Source organism: Oncorhynchus nerka, linkage group LG13 (assembly GCF_034236695.1).
Source record: "Oncorhynchus nerka isolate Pitt River linkage group LG13, Oner_Uvic_2.0, whole genome shotgun sequence".
Lineage (NCBI taxonomy): Eukaryota > Metazoa > Chordata > Actinopteri > Salmoniformes > Salmonidae > Oncorhynchus > Oncorhynchus nerka.
Window position 1 is genome coordinate 102,086,524 of NC_088408.1, and position 20,481 is coordinate 102,107,004.

The window sequence follows — 20,481 nt, forward strand, 5'->3', positions numbered from 1 at the left end:
AGCCTGTCAGTGGTGGTTGGGTTATCTGGTTCTGAGAGCCTGTCAGTGGTGGTGGGGTTCTCTGGTTCTCAGAGCCTGTCAGTGGTGGTGGGGTTCTCTGGTTCTCAGAGCCTGTCAGTGGTGGTGGGGTTCTCAGAGCCTGTCAGTGGTGGTGGGGTTCTCTGGTTCTAAGAGCCTGTCAGTGGTGGTGGGGTTTTCTGGTTCTAAGAGCCTGTCAGTGGTGGTGGGGTTCTCTGGTTCTCAGAGCCTGTCAGTGGTGGTGGGGTTCTCTGGTTCTCAGAGCCTGTCAGTGGTGGTGGGGTTCTCTGGTTCTCAGTGCCTGTCAGTGGTGGTGGGGTTCTAAGAGCCTGTCAGTGGTGGTGGGGTTCTCTGGTTCTCAGAGCCTGTCAGTGGTGGTGGGGTTCTCTGGTTCTCAGAGCATGTCAGTGGTGGTGGGGTTCTCTGGTTCTCAGAGCCTGTCAGTGGTGGTGGGGTTCTAAGAGCTTGTCAGTGGTGGTGGGGTTCTCTGGTTCTCAGAGCCTGTCAGTGGTGGTGGGGTTCTCTGGTTCTCAGAGCCTGTCATTGGTGGTGGGGTTCTCTGTTCTCAGAGCCTGTCAGTGGTGGTGGGGTTCTCTGGTTCTCAGAGCATGTCAGTGGTGGTGGGGTTCTCTGGTTCTCAGAGCCTGTCAGTGGTGGTGGGGTTCTCTGGTTCTCAGTGCCTGTCAGTGGTGGTGGGGTTCTAAGAGCCTGTCAGTGGTGGTGGGGTTCTCTGGTTCTCAGAGCCTGTCAGTGGTGGTGGGGTTCTAAGAGCCTGTCAGTGGTGGTGGGGTTCTCTGGTTCTCAGAGCCTGTCAGTGGTGGTGGGGTTCTCTGGTTCTCAGAGCATGTCAGTGGTGGTGGGGTTCTCTGGTTCTCAGAGCCTGTCAGTGGTGGTGGGGTTCTAAGAGCTTGTCAGTGGTGGTGGGGTTCTCTGGTTCTCAGAGCCTGTCAGTGGGGTTCTCTGGTTCTCAGAGCCTGTCAGTGGTGGTGGGGTTCTAAGAGCTTGTCAGTGGTGGTGGGGTTCTCTGGTTCTCAGAGCCTGTCAGTGGGGTTCTCTGGTTCTCAGAGCCTGTCATTGGTGGTGGGGTTCTCTGTTCTCAGAGCCTGTCAGTGGTGGTGGGGTTCTCTGGTTCTCAGAGCATGTCAGTGGTGGTGGGGTTCTCTGGTTCTCAGAGCCTGTCAGTGGTGGTGGGGTTCTCTGGTTCTCAGAGCCTGTCAGTGGTGGTGGGGTTCTCTGGTTCTAAGAGCCGGTCAGTGGTGGTGGGGTTCTAAGAGCTTGTCAGTGGTGGTGGGGTTCTCTGGTTCTCAGAGCCTGTCAGTGGTGGTGGGGTTCTCTGGTTCTCAGAGCCTGTCAGTGGTGGTGGGGTTCTCTGTTCTCAGAGCCTGTCAGTGGTGGTGGGGTTCTCTGGTTCTCAGAGCCTGTCAGTGGTGGTGGGGTTCTCTGGTTCTCAGAGCCTGTCAGTGGTGGTGGGGTTCTCAGAGCCTGTCAGTGGTGGTGGGGTTCTCTGGTTCTAAGAGCCTGTCAGTGGTGGTGGGGTTTTCTGGTTCTAAGAGCCTGTCAGTGGTGGTGGGGTTCTCTGGTTCTCAGAGCCTGTCAGTGGTGGTGGGGTTCTCTGGTTCTCAGAGCCTGTCAGTGGTGGTGGGGTTCTCTGGTTCTCAGAGCCTGTCAGTGGTGGTGGGGTTCTCTGGTTCTCAGAGCCTGTCAGTGGTGGTTGGGTTATCTGGTTCTGAGAGCCTGTCAGTGGTGGTTGGGTTATCTGGTTCTGAGAGCCTGTCAGTGGTGGTGGGGTTATCTGGTTCTCAGAGCCTGTCAGTGGTGGTGGGGTTCTCTGGTTCTGAGAGCCTGTCAGTGGTGGTGGGGTTCTCTGGTTCTAAAAGTTGGTGCTAAAGGGACTTAACCCCCCCCAGCCCTGCTGGCGTCTGCTCACCTCCTTGGAGGCCCACTGGAACCCTGCCACCACGCTGTCCTTGATCTCGTTGAGGTACTGCACTCCCTTGGTAACGTCCGCCAGGATGTTGGGTCCCGTCCCGTCGGGGCCGAAACACCAGATCTTGCGGGCCTCTGTCACCTCCCACTCGTACTTCTCAGTCAGGTAGCGAGCCCTGGTCTTCAGTTCCTGTCTGGAGCTCACGTCCCCCTTATCGATATCCTCCGCCAGACCATCCTGGAAGGGCCGGGCCTTCATGTATAGACGGTTGTGTTTGTTAGGGGACTTGGACAGGCAGACCTGGTCTGAATCCTCGGCTACGGTCTCGCGGTAAGACACCACAGGGTCAGATTTCTGGGAGAAGTATGAAGAGGATTCCGTTTTTTAGTATCTTCACTCAATATTCAAAGGTTACAAGTGTGATTTCAAAAACAAGCTAATTTCATCCTTTTTGAAAAGCATTCCTGTACAATGCAGTAAGTCAATATCTTCCCAACCTTCAGGGGGATCCCAGCGTGGTCCTCCTCCAGATCCTTCAGGCAGATCTCCAGATGAAGCTCCCCGGCTCCAGCTACGATGTGTTCTCCAGACTCCTCAATGATGCACTGCCACACAGAGAGACAGGACAAAGACACATAAACAGCACTGTTTTCCTACATCTCTAACAGACTAGTATTGTACCTGGACCACGGGGTCAGACTAGTATAGTATTGTACCTGGACCACGGGGTCAGACTAGTATTGTACCTGGACCACGGGATCAGACTAGTATAGTATTGTACCTGGACCATGGGGTCAGACTAGTATTGTACCTGGACCATGGGGTCAGACTAGTATTGTACCTGGACCATGGGGTCAGACTAGTATTGTACCTGGACCATGGGGTCAGACTAGTATTGTACCTGGACCATGGGGTCAGACTAGTATTGTACCTGGACCATGGGGTCAGACTAGTATTGTACCTGGACCACGGGGTCAGACTAGTATAGTATTGTACCTGGACCATGGGGTCAGACTAGTATTGTACCTGGACCATGGGGTCAGACTAGTATTGTACCTGGACCATGGGGTCAGACTAGTATTGTACCTGGACAATGGGGTCAGACTAGTATTGTACCTGGACCATGGGGTCAGACTAGTATTGTACCTGGACCATGGGGTCAGACTATTATTGTACCTGGACCATGGGGTCAGACTAGTATTATATCTGGACCATGGGGTCAGACTAGTATTGTACCTGGACCATGGGGTCAGACTAGTATAGTATTATACCTGGACCATGGGGTCAGACAAGTATAGTATTATACCTGGACCATGGGGTCAGACTAGTATAGTATTATACCTGGACCATGGGGTCAGACTAGTATAGTATTGTACCTGGACCATGGGGTCAGACTAGTATAGTATTATACCTGGACCATGGGGTCAGACTAGTATAGTATTATACCTGGACCATGGGGTCAGACTAGTATAGTATTATACCTGGACCATGGGGTCAGACTAGTATAGTATTGTACCTGGACCATGGGGTCAGACTAGTATAGTATTATACCTGGACCATGGGGTCAGACTAGTATAGTATTGTACCTGGACCATGGGGTCAGACTAGTATAGTATTGTACCTGGACCATGGGGTCAGACTAGTATTGTATCGTACCTGGACCATGGGGTCAGACTAGTATAGTATTGTACCTGGACCATGGGGTCAGACTAGTATAGTATTGTACCTGGACCATGGGGTCAGACTAGTATAGTATTATACCTGGACCATGGGGTCAGACTAGTATAGTATTGTACTTGGACCATGGGGTCAGACTAGTATAGTATTGTACCTGGACCATGGGGTCAGACTAGTATTGTACCTGGACCATGGGGTCAGACTAGTATAGTATAGTACCTGGAACATGGGGTCAGACTAGTATAGTATAGTACCTGGACTATGGGGTCAGACTAGTATAGTATTGTACCTGGACCATGGGGTCAGACTAGTATAGTATTGTACCTGGACCATGGGGTCAGACTAGTATAGTATTGACCTGGACCATGGGGTCAGACTAGTATAGTACCTGGACCATGGGGTCAGACTAGTATAGTATTGTACCTGGACCATGGGGTCAGACTAGTATAGTATTGTACCTGGACCATGGGGTCAGACTAGTATAGTACCTGGACCATGGGGTCAGACTAGTATAGTATTGTACTTGGACCATGGGGTCAGACTAGTATAGTATTGTACCTGGACCACGGGGTCAGACTAGTATAGTATTGTACCTGGACCACGGGGTCAGACTAGTATTGTACCTGGACCACGGGGTCAGACTAGTATTGTACCTGGACCACTGGGTCAGACTAGTATTGTACCTGGACCATGGGGTCAGACTAGTATTGTACCTGGACCATGGGGTCAGACTAATATAGTATTAAACCTCGACCATGGGGTCAGACTAGTATAGTACCTGGACCATGGGGTCAGACTAGTATAGTATTAAACCTGGACCATGGGGTCAGACTAGTATAGTATAGTACCTGGACCATGGGGTCAGACTAGTATAGTATTGTACCTGGACCATGGGGTCAGACTAGTATTGTACCTGGACCATGGGGTCAGACTAGTATTGTACCTGGACAATGGGGTCAGACTAGTATTGTACCTGGACCATGGGGTCAGACTAGTATTGTACCTGGACCATGGGGTCAGACTAGTATTGTACCTGGACCATGGGGTCAGACTATTATTGTACCTGGACCATGGGGTCAGAAAAGTATTATATCTGGACCATGGGGTCAGACTAGTATTGTACCTGGACCATGGGGTCAGACTAGTATAGTATTATACCTGGACCATGGGGTCAGACAAGTATAGTATTATACCTGGACCATGGGGTCAGACTAGTATAGTATTATACCTGGACCATGGGGTCAGACTAGTATAGTATTGTACCTGGACCATGGGGTCAGACTAGTATAGTATTATACCTGGACCATGGGGTCAGACTAGTATAGTATTATACCTGGACCATGGGGTCAGACTAGTATAGTATTATACCTGGACCATGGGGTCAGACTAGTATAGTATTGTACCTGGACCATGGGGTCAGACTAGTATAGTATTATACCTGGACCATGGGGTCAGACTAGTATAGTATTGTACCTGGACCATGGGGTCAGACTAGTATAGTATTGTACCTGGACCATGGGGTCAGACTAGTATTGTATCGTACCTGGACCATGGGGTCAGACTAGTATAGTATTGTACCTGGACCATGGGGTCAGACTAGTATAGTATTGTACCTGGACCATGGGGTCAGACTAGTATAGTATTATACCTGGACCATGGGGTCAGACTAGTATAGTATTGTACTTGGACCATGGGGTCAGACTAGTATAGTATTGTACCTGGACCATGGGGTCAGACTAGTATTGTACCTGGACCATGGGGTCAGACTAGTATAGTATAGTACCTGGAACATGGGGTCAGACTAGTATAGTATAGTACCTGGACTATGGGGTCAGACTAGTATAGTATTGTACCTGGACCATGGGGTCAGACTAGTATAGTATTGTACCTGGACCATGGGGTCAGACTAGTATAGTATTGACCTGGACCATGGGGTCAGACTAGTATAGTACCTGGACCATGGGGTCAGACTAGTATAGTATTGTACCTGGACCATGGGGTCAGACTAGTATAGTATTGTACCTGGACCATGGGGTCAGACTAGTATAGTACCTGGACCATGGGGTCAGACTAGTATAGTATTGTACTTGGACCATGGGGTCAGACTAGTATAGTATTGTACCTGGACCACGGGGTCAGACTAGTATAGTATTGTACCTGGACCACGGGGTCAGACTAGTATTGTACCTGGACCACGGGGTCAGACTAGTATTGTACCTGGACCACTGGGTCAGACTAGTATTGTACCTGGACCATGGGGTCAGACTAGTATTGTACCTGGACCATGGGGTCAGACTAATATAGTATTAAACCTGGACCATGGGGTCAGACTAGTATAGTATTATACCTGGACCATGGGGTCAGACTAGTATAGTATTAAACCTGGACCATGGGGTCAGACTAGTATAGTATAGTACCTGGACCATGGGGTCAGACTAGTATAGTATAGTACCTGGACCATGGGGTCAGACTAGTATAGTATAGTACCTGGACCATGGGGTCAGACTAGTATAGTATTGTACCTGGACCATGGGGTCAGACTAGTATAGTATTGTACCTGGACCATGGGGTCAGACTAGTATAGTATTATACCTGGGCCATGGGGTCAGACTAGTATTGTACCTGGACCACTGGGTCAGACTAGTATAGTATTATACCTGGGCCATGGGGTCAGGCTGGTATTGTACCTGGGCCATGGGGTCAGGCTAGTATTGTACCTGGGCCATGGGGTCAGACTAGTATTGTACCTGGACCATGGGGTCAGACTAGTATAGTATTGTACCTGGACCATGGGGTCAGACTAGTATAGTATTGTACCTGGACCATGGGGTCAGACTAGTATAGTATTGTACCTGGACCATGGGGTCAGACTAGTATAGTATTGTACCTGGACCATGGGGTCAGACTAGTCTTGTATTGTACCTGAACCATGGGGTCAGACTAGTATTGTACCTGGACCATGAGGTCAGACTAGTATTGTACCTGGACCATGGGGTCAGACTAGTATTGTACCTGGACCATGAGGTCAGACTAGTATTGTACCTGGACCATGGGGTCAGACTAGTATTGTACCTGGACCATGGGGTCAGACTAGTATTGTACCTGGACCATGGGGTCAGACTTGGCCAGGCGTTTGAGTCCCTCCACCAGCTTGGGCAGGTCAGCAGGGTTCTTACACTCCACCGCCACCCTGACCACGGGACTGACGCTGAACTTCATCACCCTCAGGTTGTGGGCGTGCTCGAAGGTGGAGATGGTCCCGGTCTTCACCAGGAATTGGTCTACTCCCACCAGACCCACGATGTTGCCGCAGGGCACATCCTCAATGGGCTCTGTGTAGCGCCCCATCATCAGAATGGTCCTGGGAGTCAGAGGGAGCACAGCAGAGTTTAGTGAAGTCTACCAGTTATATTTTTAATTTCAGAGGACCTCACCTTTTCTAAACAGTTGTCGTAGGACAGTCACACACACACACCACTCCAGTCATTGTTCCATAGGACATGTACTGGTCTCCAGTCATTGTTCCATAGGACATGTACTGGTCTCCAGTCATTGTTCCATAGGACATGTACTGGTCTCCAGTCATTGTTCCATAGGACATGTACTGGTCTCCAGTCGTGTTCCATAGGACATGTACTGGTCTCTAGTCGTGTTCCATAGGACATGTACTGGTCTCCAGTCATTGTTCCATAGGACATGTACTGGTCTCTAGTCTTGTTCCATAGGACATGTACTGGTCTCCAGTCATTGTTCCATAGGACATGTACTGGTCTCCAGTCATTGTTCCATAGGACATGTACTGGTCTCCAGTCATTGTTCCATAGGACATGTACTGGTCTCCAGTCATTGTTCCATAGGACATGTACTGGTCAGTTCTCCACCCATGTTCATCGTTTTTATATATATATATAGTTTCACCATATTAAAACGAGAGTTAATTTCACATAACAGGGTTGACCTTAAAATGAGGGACAGACATTTCATGTGATTAGATTCATCACTAGTTCACATGAAATGAATAATAATCTCCAGAAATGACTGTCAAAGCAAACACAATATGTAGGGCTTTACAATGATTGCGAAATCTCTGAGAAATTTGGGGGTAAAGTGATTTTAAAAAGTCACAGAGGGACATGCCAAAAAAGCAGAATTTAGCAAGTGCTCATTCATATTTAAAAATATATATATTTATTTAATTTTCCATTTGGTCTCTATTAAAAGGGCACTTCATGCTTTTAAAATTCAAATATTGGTGCACAATTTCTACTTAAAATATACATTTGGACGCAAAAGATCCTCATTTGGTTGAGCAGCCCTCCTGTATTTGAGCTGGTGAATAGGACATGTATGTATTCTAGCTCCGTGTACCTCTGAATGGGTTTAAGGTACAGGTCCTCCTTCTTCCCAGGAGTGTAGTTGGGTCCCATGATGCGAACCTTCTGCCCCGTGGCCACCATGCCGGAGAACACGCGGCCGAAGGCGTAGAAGCGACCCTTGTCGCTGGTGGGCACCATCTTGGAAATGTACATCATCAAGGGAGCTTTGGGGTCGCAGTTCTTAATGCCTGGGAGGGTTAAGAGGGAGGGGATCAGGGGATGTATGATTTTCGGGAGAAGGTTGAGAATCTGAACTGGGATCTGGGTAGTTAAGCGTCTCCCTCCCCCTGATTCACCCTAGTCTGGTGATGTAGCCAGCTCTTCTATTGTTTGGCTGTTGGCAAGACATTTGGCATTACGAAGAACAAACAAAGAGAGAGAATTGTCTAATGTACAAATGAACTGAAGCACCAGGCTAGACTCTGACTCGCCCATTGTGGACTCTTCGTCTCTGGGCCCTTCATACTAATAAAGTACTACTAGCAGGCTGGACTGACTCAGCTACTACTGCTACTACAGCTACTACTACTACTGCTACTACTAGCAGGCTGGACTGACTCTGCTACTACTACTACTGCTACTACTACTGCTACTACTGCTACTACTGCTACTACAGCTACTGCTACTACTACTACTACTACTACTAGCAGGCTGGACTGACTCAGCTACTACTACTACTACAGCTACTGCTACTACTACTACTGATACTACTACTACTGCTACTACAGCTACTACTACAGCTACTGCTACTACTACTACTACTACTACTAGCAGGCTGGACTGACTCACCCATTGTGGACTTGTTGTTCACAGGGACCAGTACAACAATCAGACTGAAACACCAGTTACTGCTATTGCTACTACTAGTACTGCTACGACTACTACTACTACTACAGCTACTGCTACTACTACTGCTACTACAGCTACTACTGCTACAGCTACTGCTGCTCCCTACTACTGCTACTGCTACTACTTCTACCACTGATACTACTACTGCTACTACTGATACTACTACTACGGCTGCTGCTACTACTACTACTGATACTACTACTGTTGCTGCTGCTACTACTACTACTACTACTACTACTACTACGGCTGCTGCTACTACTACTGCTACCTCTGATACTACTACTGATACTACCACTGATACTACTACTACTGTTGCTACTACTACTGTTGCTGCTGCTGCTACTACTACTACTACTACTACTACTACTACGGCTGCTACTACTACTACTACTACTACTACTGCTACCTCTGATACTACTACTGATACTACTGCTACTACCACTGATACTACTACTACTGTTGCTACTACTGCTACTACTACTGTTGCTGCTGCTACTACTGCTACTACTACTACTACGGCTGCTGCTACTACTACTGCTACCTCTGATGCTACTACTACTGCTACCTCTGATACTACTACTACTGATGCTACTACTACTACTACTACTACCTCTGATACTACTACTACTGATACTGCTGCTACTACTACTACTACTACGGCTGCTGCTACTACTACTGCTACCTCTGATACTACTGCTACTGCTACCTCTGATACTACTACTACCACTGATACTGCTGCTACTACTACTACTACTGCTACTACCACTGATACTACTACTACTACTACTACTGCTACTACTACTACTACTACTACTACTACTGTTGCTACTACTACTACTGCTACTACTACTACTACTACTGTTGCTACTACTACTACTACTACTACTACTACTGTTGCTACTACTACTACTACTACTGCTACTGTTGCTACTACTACTACTACTGCTACTGTTGCTACTACTACTACTACTACTGTTGCTACTACTACTACTACTACTGCTGCTACTACTACTACTACTACTACTGTTGCTACTACTACTACTACTACTGCTGCTACTACTACTACTACTACTACGGCTGCTGCTGCTACTACGGCTGCTGCTACTACGGCTGCTACCTCTGATACCACTACTTCTGATACTACTACTTCTGATACTACTACTACTGATACTACTACTACTGCTACTACAGCTGCTACCACCACCACCAGGCTAGACAGGCGCACCAGTCTACAAACTCACCCATAGCGGCCTCGTCGTCGCCAGGCCCCTCGTAGAGCAGCTCACAGCGGTACCTCTGAGCCGTAACGGGGGAGGGCAGGTGGATGGTGATCATCTGGAGCAGAGCGTCTCCCGCTGGCAGCCAGCGGCGCATCACCGCCTGGGGGACGAAATACAACATTATACTGCATCTCTATGGACCAGCATGTTCAGTAGGGTATACCAGGATGTTCAGTAGGGTATACCAGTATGTTCAGTAGGATATACCAGTAGGGTATACCAGTATGTTCAGTAGGGTATACCAGTATGTTCAGTAGGGTATACCAGTATGTTCAGTAGGGTATACCAGGGATGTTCAGTAGGGTATACCAGCATGTTCAGTAGGGTATACCAGGGATGTTCAGTAGGGTATGCCAGGGATGTTCAGTAGGGTATACCAGGGATGTTCAGTAGGGTATACCAGTGATGTTCAGTAGGGTATACCAGGGATGTTCAGTAGGGTATACCAGTATGTTCAGTAGGGTATACCAGGGATGTTCAGTAGGGTATACCAGGGATGTTCACTAGGGTATACAAGGGATGTTCACTAGGGTATACAAGGGATGTTCACTAGGGTATACCAGGGATGTTCACTAGGGTATACCAGGGATGTTCACTAGGGTATACCAGGGATGTTCAGTAGGGTATGCCAGGGATGTTCAGTAGGGTATGCCAGGGATGTTCAGTAGGGTATGCCAGGGATGTTCAGTAGGGTATACCAGGGATGTTCAGTAGGGTATACCAGGGATGTTCAGTAGGGTATGCCAGGGATGCTCAGTAGGGTATGCCAGGGATGCTCAGTAGGGTACACTGGTACAAAATGTCTTCAAAAAAATATATATACAATTTATTACACAAGTTTAGGTAGTTAGTATCTCTCTCAGTTTCACTCAGTTTTATCCAATTTCGTTCCGACTGAACACGACCCTGGTCAGTCTTGGATTTAATGGCTAATTTCTCCACACAACATTTCTGAAGTGGTGACATACCTTCAGCAGTGGTTTCCCCTCTTTCTCCTTGTCATCAGCATCGAGCTTCACATCCAGTTTCTTAATCAGCTTGTCGGCAGTCTCTTTGTTAAAATTCATGATGGCATCGAACACCTTTGGTCAAAACAAGATGAATGTCACATTTATTTATTTCAGATGTGTGTGCTACACCCAACGGAGAAAAAAAAACTCCAGTCATTTTTTAATCAATATTAGATCTTTGGCATAAACAAACCTTAAAGATGGGATCCAGGACGAGTTGGCAGAATGTACGTGGGAGCTTTTCCCCAGCAGCGTTGGTGGCTGATTTACTGAATTTGCCACATGACGGGTCGAAGAACCTGGAGAAACATACGTGATCATCAACTGGAGAAACACGTGATCAACTGGAGAAACACGTGATCAACTGGAGAAACATACGTGATCATCAACTGGAGAAAAACACGTGATCATCAACTGGAGAAACACGCGTGATCAACTGGAGAAACACGCGTGATCAACTGGAGAAACACGCGTGATCAACTGGAGAAGCACGCGTGATCATCAACTGCACTGTCCTCTGGAGTCATTGCTGGTCACAGGTTAAGCCGGGTTCTATTTCAAAGGAGAATCTCCATTGAGTTGTCTTTTTAGTCAGGACCAGGCTTAACCTGTGTCTGGAAAACTGACCCAGAATCATCCACTGAACAGTGCTCTCCTCTCCTCTCTTTCTCTCCCTCTCCTCATCTCCCTCTCTCGCCTATATCCCTCTCTCTCGCCTATATCCTTCTCTCTCCCCTCTCCTCCTCCTCCTTTCTCCTCTCCTCCTTTCTCTCTCCTCTCTCCTCCACTCACTTTTCTCCCCACAGTTTCTTCATCATGTCCTCCACCTTCTTGCAGCGCTCCTCTGGGTTCATCTCCGTCTTTTGGTCTCCCTTGGCTGTGAACTTGGCCACGTACATCTCAGCAAACTGCTTCAGAGTGAAGGCCCAGCCGTGGAGACCCGAGCCGAAACCCACTGTGCCCACCATTGGGTCCACCTACACAGGGAAACACGGAACAGACGCATGTAGGGGATCGAACTAGAGGTCTTCTGCTTTGCAAACACGCGTGACTGCCCACTTTTAACATAATTACAAACACACGTGACTGCCCACTTTTAACATACTTACAAACACACACGTAACATACTAGCCAGTTGCCCCACCGAGTATTTATTTTGCATTTCAGGGACCAAGTGAAACAATTTCGAGCTCTGGAATGAACTTACCGTACCATCTGAACTCTGTGGTCTGACCGTACCATCTGAACACTGTGGTCTGACCGTACCATCTGAACTCTGTGGTCTGACCGTACCATCTGAACACTGTGGTCTGACCGTACCATCTGAACACTGTGGTCTGACCGTACCATCTGAACACTGGGGAGTGGTCTGACCGTACCATCTTAACTCTGGGGAGTGGTCTGACCGTACCATCTGAACTCTGGGGAGTGGTCTGACCGTACCATCTGAACTCTGTGGTCTGACCGTACCATCTGAACTCTGTGGTCTGACCATACCATCTGAACTCTGTGGTCTGACCGTACCATCTTAACTCTGGGGAGTGGTTTGACCGTACCATCTGAACTCTGTGGTCTGACCGTACCATCTGAACTCTGTGGAGTGGACTTACAGTACCATCTTAACTCTGTGGTCTGACCGTACCATCTGAACTCTGTGGTCTGACCATACCATCTGAACTCTGTGGTCTGACCGTACCATCTGAACCCTGAGGAGTGGTCTGACCGTACCATCTGAACTCTGGGGAGTGGTCTGACCGTACCATCTGAACTCTGTGGTCTGACCGTACCATCTGAACTCTGTGGTCTGACCGTACCATCTGAACTCTGTGGTCTGACCGTACCATCTGAACTCTGGGGAGTGGTCTGACCGTACCATCTGAACTCTGTGGAGTGGTCTGACCGTACCATCTTAACCCTGTTACACACTGACCATGATGCTGCCCATGGGTCCGCCCTCGTCCTCTCCGTAGGTGGCGATGATGACGTTGACGTTCTCTACGATGCGCTGGAAGGTGGCAAAAAGTGCGTCGGGTTTCAGCTGCAGCTCCAGCAACGCCCGGTCCATCTTGTTCATCATCAGAACAGGCTTTATCCGCTCTGCGATGGCCTGTCGCAGCACTGTCTCGGTCTGAACACACACACCTGCGACGCAGAGGAGAGGTTGGTTTCAGCACCACCTTAGAAGGGCATTAGTTAATCAAGGCGCTTGCAAGCTGCAACAAGGCCGTAGGCAGAAACTGTAAAGGAGTAGATTTTTTAGTTGTATAGTTTGTCAGTGTTCAAATCTGTCACGATACACTTGTATAGTAAATAATAATATTGCTATACTATTTAATAATGGTATTTAATATAGCTCTTTTCAAGGACCCCACAGTGTGATGTATAAAGGCCTAAGGGCTATCATGGTTGACTGTTGTACTACCTATTGTTGTTTACTAACTGGGATCCTACTCTAAACAAACCACATCTTATAAAGGCTTTATAGGGCATTAGTAAAGTATTCATAATCACAGTAAATAAAGATGTCACAAACCAGTAATAAGCAAAGTCATACTATATATATATATATAAAAAAAGTGAAATAATTGTTGTGTTGCCAAATGTGGTATAATCCTTTTGCTTACCCTCCAGAAAAACTAGCAACGTAAATGTCGTTTTTTTATCATCTGAAAACAATATTTGGCTAAATGGTTAGAAAATAAATACAGTTATCTGAGGTCCTCCAGCACACTATTTGTAGTTCTTTAGTTGTATACCGTTACAGTACATGCACACTATTTGTAGTTCTTTAGTTGTATACCGTTACAGTACGTGCACACTATTTGTAGTTCTTTAGTTGTATACCGTTACAGTACGTGCACACTATTTGTAGTTATTTAGTTGTATACCGTTACAGTACGTGCACACTATTTGTAGTTATTTAGTTGTATACCGTTACAGTACATGCACACTATTTGTAGTTATTTAGTTGTATACCGTTACAGTACATGCACACTATTTGTAGTTATTTAGTTGTATACCGTTACAGTACGTGCACACTATTTGTAGTTATTTAGTTGTATACCGTTACAGTATGTGCACACTATTTGTAGTTATTTAGTTGTATACCGTTACAGTACATGCACACTATTTGTAGTTCTTTAGTTGTATACCGTTACAGTACGTGCACACTATTTGTAGTTCTTTAGTTGTATACCGTTACAGTACATGCACACTATTTGTAGTTCTTTAGTTGTATACCATTACAGTACATGCACACTATTTGTAGTTCTTTAGTTGTATACCATTACAGCACGTGCACACTATTTGTAGTTATTTAGTTGTATACCGTTACAGTACATGCACACTATTTGTAGTTCTTTAGTTGTATACCATTACAGCACGTGCACACTATTTGTAGTTCTTTAGTTATATACCATTACAGCACGTGCACACTATTTGTAGTTATTTAGTTGTATACCATTACAGCACGTGCACACTATTTGTAGTTCTTTAGTTGTATACCATTACAGCACGTGCACACTATTTGTAGTTCTTTAGTTGTATACCATTACAGTACGTGCACACTATTTGTAGTTCGTTAGTTGTATACCGTTACAGTACGTGCACACTATTTGTAGTTCGTTAGTTGTATACCGTTACAGTACGTGCACACTATTTGTAGTTCTTTAGTTGTATACCGTTACAGTACGTGCACACTATTTGTAGTTCTTTAATAATATGTCAATGTGAGAGTCCTTGCGAATAAGATTTCTAATGTATGTATAAAGGCCAAATAACCTTGAACTTTAAGCATCATGGGCTGTTACTGGGGTGTGAGCGAGCCAAGCATTGGATGCATTACAGTCAGGACACTACAAGACTGTGTCCAAAACAGCACCCTAGTCCCCATATCACAGGTCACTACTTCTGATCAGAGCCTCGTAAAGTTCTTCGGATATTGGACACAAGCAGTGCACTATATAGGGAATAGGGCGCCATCAGTCCCTTCCTTGTCATACCTGAGACGCAGTCTACTACAACTAGTGCCCCGTCAGTGACGCGGAGAGCAGCCGTCACCTCGGAGGAGAAGTCCACGTGACCGGGAGAGTCTATGAGGTTAATGAGGAAGCCAGAGCCATCCTTGCACTGTTTGATGAAGGCCAAGTCATTCTCAGCCAATTCATAGTACAGAGAGATGGCTCTGCAGGGAGGGAGGGAGGGTGGGGGGGAGGGAGGAAAGAGAGGGAGGGTGGGAGGAAAGAGAGGGAGGAAAGAGAGGGAGGGAGGGAGGAAAGAGAGGGAGGGAGGGAGGAAAGAGAGGGAGGAAGAGAGGGACATGTAACCATTGTGACCATCGTACATTTAATGTCTGTCTCTCAATCACTCTCACACAGTGGTATATTAGGGTACAGGATACCAGGGATAAGGTCAAGCATCTCTAAGTAGGAGTGCTTATCTCGAATTCAGTTTTGTCTTTTAGGTTCATAAATGAATAGGATTTTAGGTCATTTGTGGTGTGTGGTCAATAATAATTCAAATGCAGGTTGATTGTTGAACAACTTAGTTTTGTAGGTCTACCTCAGATTCCCAAAGAGAATAATAATACCCTTACAAGGTTACACACTTATAGTAGAAAAACATATTGTTGTAAAGAAAAAGAACAACATTTGTATATTACTCTCTGAGGAGGACGAGGTATATTGTCTTGAGGGGAAAACACATACGTTGACTTGATGGTGATGCACCTCTCCTGCTCGTCTTTCCTGGTGTCTGTAAAACGCGTCTCGCCAGCCCGGGCGCCAGCGATGATGCCAGCCTTGCACACCAGGGAGTCTGTGAGAGTGGACTTCCCATGGTCCACATGGGCGATCACAGACATGTTCCTGATGTTGGACTTCTTGTCCATGATCGCACGGATCTGGTCTACTGTAAAATTCACCTGGAAAGGGGAGGTGAGATCTGGTCTTTTGTAAAAATTCACCTGGAAAGGGGAGGTGAGATCTGGTCTACTGTATAATGCACCTGGAAAGGGGAGGTGAGATCTGGTCTACTGTATAATGCACCTGGAAATGGGAGGTGAGATCTGGTCTACTGTAAAATTCACCTGGAGAGGGGAGATGAGATCTGGTCTTTTGTAAAAATTCACCTGGAAAGGGGAGGTGAGATCTGGTCTACTGTATAATGCACCTGGAAATGGGAGGTGAGATCTGGTCTACTGTAAAATTCACCTGGAAAGGGGAGATGAGATCTGGTCTACTGTAAAATTCACCTGGAGAGGGGAGGTGAGATCTGGTCTACTGTAAAATTCACCTGGAAAGGGGAGGTGAGATCTGGTCTACTGTAAAATTCACCTAGAAATGGGAGGTGAGATCTGGTCTACTGTAAAATTCACCTGGAAATGGGAGGTGAGATCTGGTCTACTGTAAAATTCACCTGGAAATGGGAGGTGAGATCTGGTCTACTGTAAAATTCACCTGGAAAGGGGAGGTGAGATCTGGTCTACTGTAAAATTCACCTGGAGAGGGGAGGTGAGATCTGGTCTACTGTAAAATTCACCTGGAAATGGGAGGTGAGATCTGGTCTACTGTAAAATTCACCTGGAAATGGGAGGTGATATCTGGTCTACTGTAAAATTCACCTGGAAATGGGAGGTGAGATCTGGTCTACTGTAAAATTCACCTGGAAATGGGAGGTGAGATCTGGTCTACTGTAAAATTCACCTGGAAATGGGAGGTGAGATCTGGTCTACTGTAAAATTCACCTAGAAATGGGAGGTGAGATCTGGTCTACTGTAAAATTCACCTGGAAATGGGAGGTGAGATCTGGTCTACTGTAAAATTCACCTGGAAAGGGGAGGTGAGATCTGGTCTACTGTAAAATTCACCTAGAAATGGGAGGTGAGATCTGGTCTACTGTAAAATTCACCTGGATAGTGGAGGTGAGATCTGGTCTACTGTAAAATTCACCTGGAAATGGGAGGTGAGATCTGGTCTACTGTAAAATGCACCTGGAGAGGGGAGGTAAGACTTGGTCTACTGTAACATTCACCTGGTGAGGAGAATGATCTGGTCTACTGTAACATTCACCTGGTGAGGAGAATGATCTGGTCTACTGTCAAATTGACCTGGTGAGGGGTGGGGATTGTTAAATGAATTCCAAAGCCAATAGCCTAATCATTTGCTGCAGTAACCTATAGGCTATGACGCATCTAAGAGAGGACACTATAACCCCAGATTGTACACCTGCATGGTTTCATTGTAACAGGTGCATTTGTTTACAATGACAACACCGGTTCTTACCTGTAGCCCATGTAGTAAACTGGGCCTGGGTCTAGCCTACAGGGGCAGGCAGCGTTGCCCAATGTGAGCACGTGAAACTTTAATACTGCCGTCCATCTCAGGGAACGGCGTGCTTGTGCTATTTATAACACGGGGCCGGGGGTAATGGTATTCTGTCTGACTGTACCCCTGCATTGGCACGCACATTAGGCCCGAAGCCTACCGAAAAGAACACTATTTAAATGCAAAATAAACACTACGAGACGAGGTGTTGTTTACAGCAAATGTATTCAGTTAGCCTGCAGCAACTAATTCAAGTTCCACAGATGACTTTATTGTCTTGTTGATAAATACGCCTAGTCACATTACATAGGTCATGCTTTACTTCGATTTGTAGAACGAATAACACATTTTGTTAACGGTGTCACATGGCTTTCAATAATCACAGCATCCTTATTAGGCTAGTAAGCAATGAATACATTCCGTTTCATTTTTGATATCCATTTGTTACAATTCTGCATACGTCATCGACAATAATAATAAAAATGATATTAATTTGAAACCCGTAGCTTTTAGAAGAAAGACAAACATTGTTAATGGCTGTAATTTGTCTAAACATGTTATATAGACTTACCATGATAGCGGTTCTTTATATCCCCAGCCTCAGCCGGTTGTTCCTCTCTTTCGGGGGTGCTAGAGGGAAAGAGAGACTATGACGCACTGGTCTTGGTTAAACTCTGCGACAGCCGGCACTCTGGAAGTCATGTGGAATATGTCACGAAGTGTCATATGGACCCGAACTGAATTTTTAAAAGGGATATTAGCAGAGATTTTTTTTGTCGTTACTGATCTAGTCTATGCAGCATGTTAGACTCTCAGAGATGTGCAAGGGGACAGAATATTTAATATTTTGGCTTCTACAACTGAACAAAAAATATAAACGCAACATGTAAAGTGCTGGTCCCATGTTTCGTGAGCTGAAATAAAAGATCCACGATATGTTCCATATTTCTCTAAAATGTTTTGCACAAATTTGTTTACATCCTTGTTAGTGAGCATTTCTCCATTGCCAAGATAATCCATCCACTTTACAGTTGTGGCATATCAAGAAGCTGATTAAACAGCATGCTCATTACACAGGTGTACCTTGTGCTGGGGGACAATAAAAGGCCACTTTAAAATGCGCAGTTTTGTCACACAACACAAATCCCACAGATGTTTCAAGTTTTGAGGACGCGTGCATATTGGCATGCTGACTGCAGGAATGTCCGCCAGAGCTGTTGCCAGAGAATTGAATGTTAATTTCTCTACCATAAGCCACCTCCAAAGTAGTTTTAGAGAATTTGGCAGTACGTCCAACCAGCCTCACAACCGCAGACCACGTGCAGGATCTCCACATCCTGCTTCTTCACCTGCGGGATCGTCTGAGGGCACACCGAATGGCTGCACCCTTGTCCAATCATGTGAAAGTCATAGAATAGGGCCTAATTCATTCATATAAATGGACTGATTTCCTTATAAGAACTGTAAATCAGTCAAATCTTTGAAATTGTTGCATGTTGCGTTGACATTTTTGTTCAGTATAATATGATATGTTATGTTTCATATGGTATGTATTAATTTGTGGATGTCCTTCATTAATTTTGTCTGATATGTTACGAAGTCCAATTTATTGTGGCTAACGTTAGCTAGGTGCTAGGGGTTAGGTTTCGGAGTAAGGTTAAACGGCTAGAGTTAGGGGAAGGGTTAGCTAGCATGCTAGGGGTTAGGTTTAGGAGTAAAGTTAAACGGCTAGAGTTAGGGGAAGGGTTAGCTAGCATGCTAGGGGTTAGGTTTAGGAGTAAGGTTAAACGGCTAAAGTTAGGGGAAGGGTTAGCTAGCATGCTAGGGGTTAGGTTTAGGAGTAAGGTTAAACGGCTAGAGTTGGGGGAAGGGTTAGCTAGCATGCTAAGTAGTTACAAAGTAGCTAAAAAGTAGTTGCTAAAATGCTAAAGTTGTCCATGATGACATTTGAAAATGCAACCTTTGGGTTGCTAGACTACCCCTGGACTCAGGGGAAGACTTGACACATTAAATGTAAATCCGAGACACAGCAATTAGTAAAATATGTTACGTTTTTTTATGGTATTTATTAATTTGTAGATTAATTCCAGAAAGAAAAGAAAAATCCCAATGTGAAATTATGCTTTTTTTTAGCCTGTTCATTGATGTAAATAACAGCCAATGTAAATACATTTGACTGGTCATGCTTATCGGTCTATAGGTTCATTTGAATAATTTAGTGGAAATAAATTGGTACTTGTGTACAGTATATTCGTTGATGTATTTTATCACACATGTTCAGCATACAGATTCGCCTTTGACTGGAAAATATGTCCGACAGCAGGCGAGCTGCTGCTGCAAAATCTTGTGGTGCTTTCAAGACAACTGGGATCTCTTGAAAAAATAGAAGGAATTCAAATCATGATATCAGTGATCTTCAGCTCACAAAAGCTCTGACGAAGGCCGTGAGACCGATACGTAAAGCTTATTAAAGATCAGTGATCCTATCAAGAGCAGTGTGCGGTTTCCTTTTTCCTTCATAGCGATCTTCAGGTCAGAAATCTAGAAAGAGCACCGAGTTCCCGAGTTGGAAATCTGAGTTGGATGACCATTCAGTATTTTTCCCAGTCCAGCTTGTTTCCCCCCAGTTCCCATTTGTTTTGAACGTGGCATCAAACGACAACTGGAAGGCAGGCTGCATATCAGCGAGTCACACACCACTTTGCCACGAGCTGGAGGCAGTATGCATTTTGAAAACCATTTACTTAATTGTTGGAAAGTTGAACGTTTGTAATACACATTACGAGGCATGTCTTACCTTGCTTCAAAGTAATTTCACTCCCGAGTGGCGCAGCGGTCTAAGGCACGGCATCATAGTGCTAGAGGAGTCACTACAGACCCTGGTTCGATCAAGGGCTGTATCACAACCGGCCGTGATGGGGAGTCCCATAGGGCGGTGCACAATTGGCCCAGCATCGTCCGGATTAGGGGAGGGTTTGGGCGGGGTAGGCCATCATTGTAAAATAATAATTTGTTTTTATT

At 46.0% G+C, this 20,481-nt stretch overlaps 1 protein-coding gene across 1 annotated transcript in view; it reads right to left on the minus strand.

The window, feature by feature from the left end:
• The window catches only part of LOC115121151 (elongation factor 2-like), a 31,152-nt gene extending 13,026 nt beyond the window's left edge, over positions 1-18,126 (minus strand). The window contains exons 1-12 of the mRNA XM_065026924.1: positions 18,032-18,126; positions 15,844-16,058; positions 15,139-15,320; positions 13,068-13,279; positions 11,930-12,114; positions 11,331-11,436; positions 11,096-11,209; positions 10,089-10,227; positions 7,991-8,186; positions 6,725-6,983; positions 2,443-2,550; positions 1,946-2,299 (exon numbers count right to left, since the gene is read on the minus strand). Of these exons, the coding sequence (XP_064882996.1) occupies positions 1,946-2,299; positions 2,443-2,550; positions 6,725-6,983; positions 7,991-8,186; positions 10,089-10,227; positions 11,096-11,209; positions 11,331-11,436; positions 11,930-12,114; positions 13,068-13,279; positions 15,139-15,320; positions 15,844-16,058; positions 18,032-18,034 (2,073 nt within the window). The 5' untranslated portion in view covers positions 18,035-18,126. The remainder of the gene's footprint in view (positions 1-1,945; positions 2,300-2,442; positions 2,551-6,724; positions 6,984-7,990; positions 8,187-10,088; positions 10,228-11,095; positions 11,210-11,330; positions 11,437-11,929; positions 12,115-13,067; positions 13,280-15,138; positions 15,321-15,843; positions 16,059-18,031) is intronic.
• Positions 18,127-20,481: the final 2,355 nt, after the last annotated feature.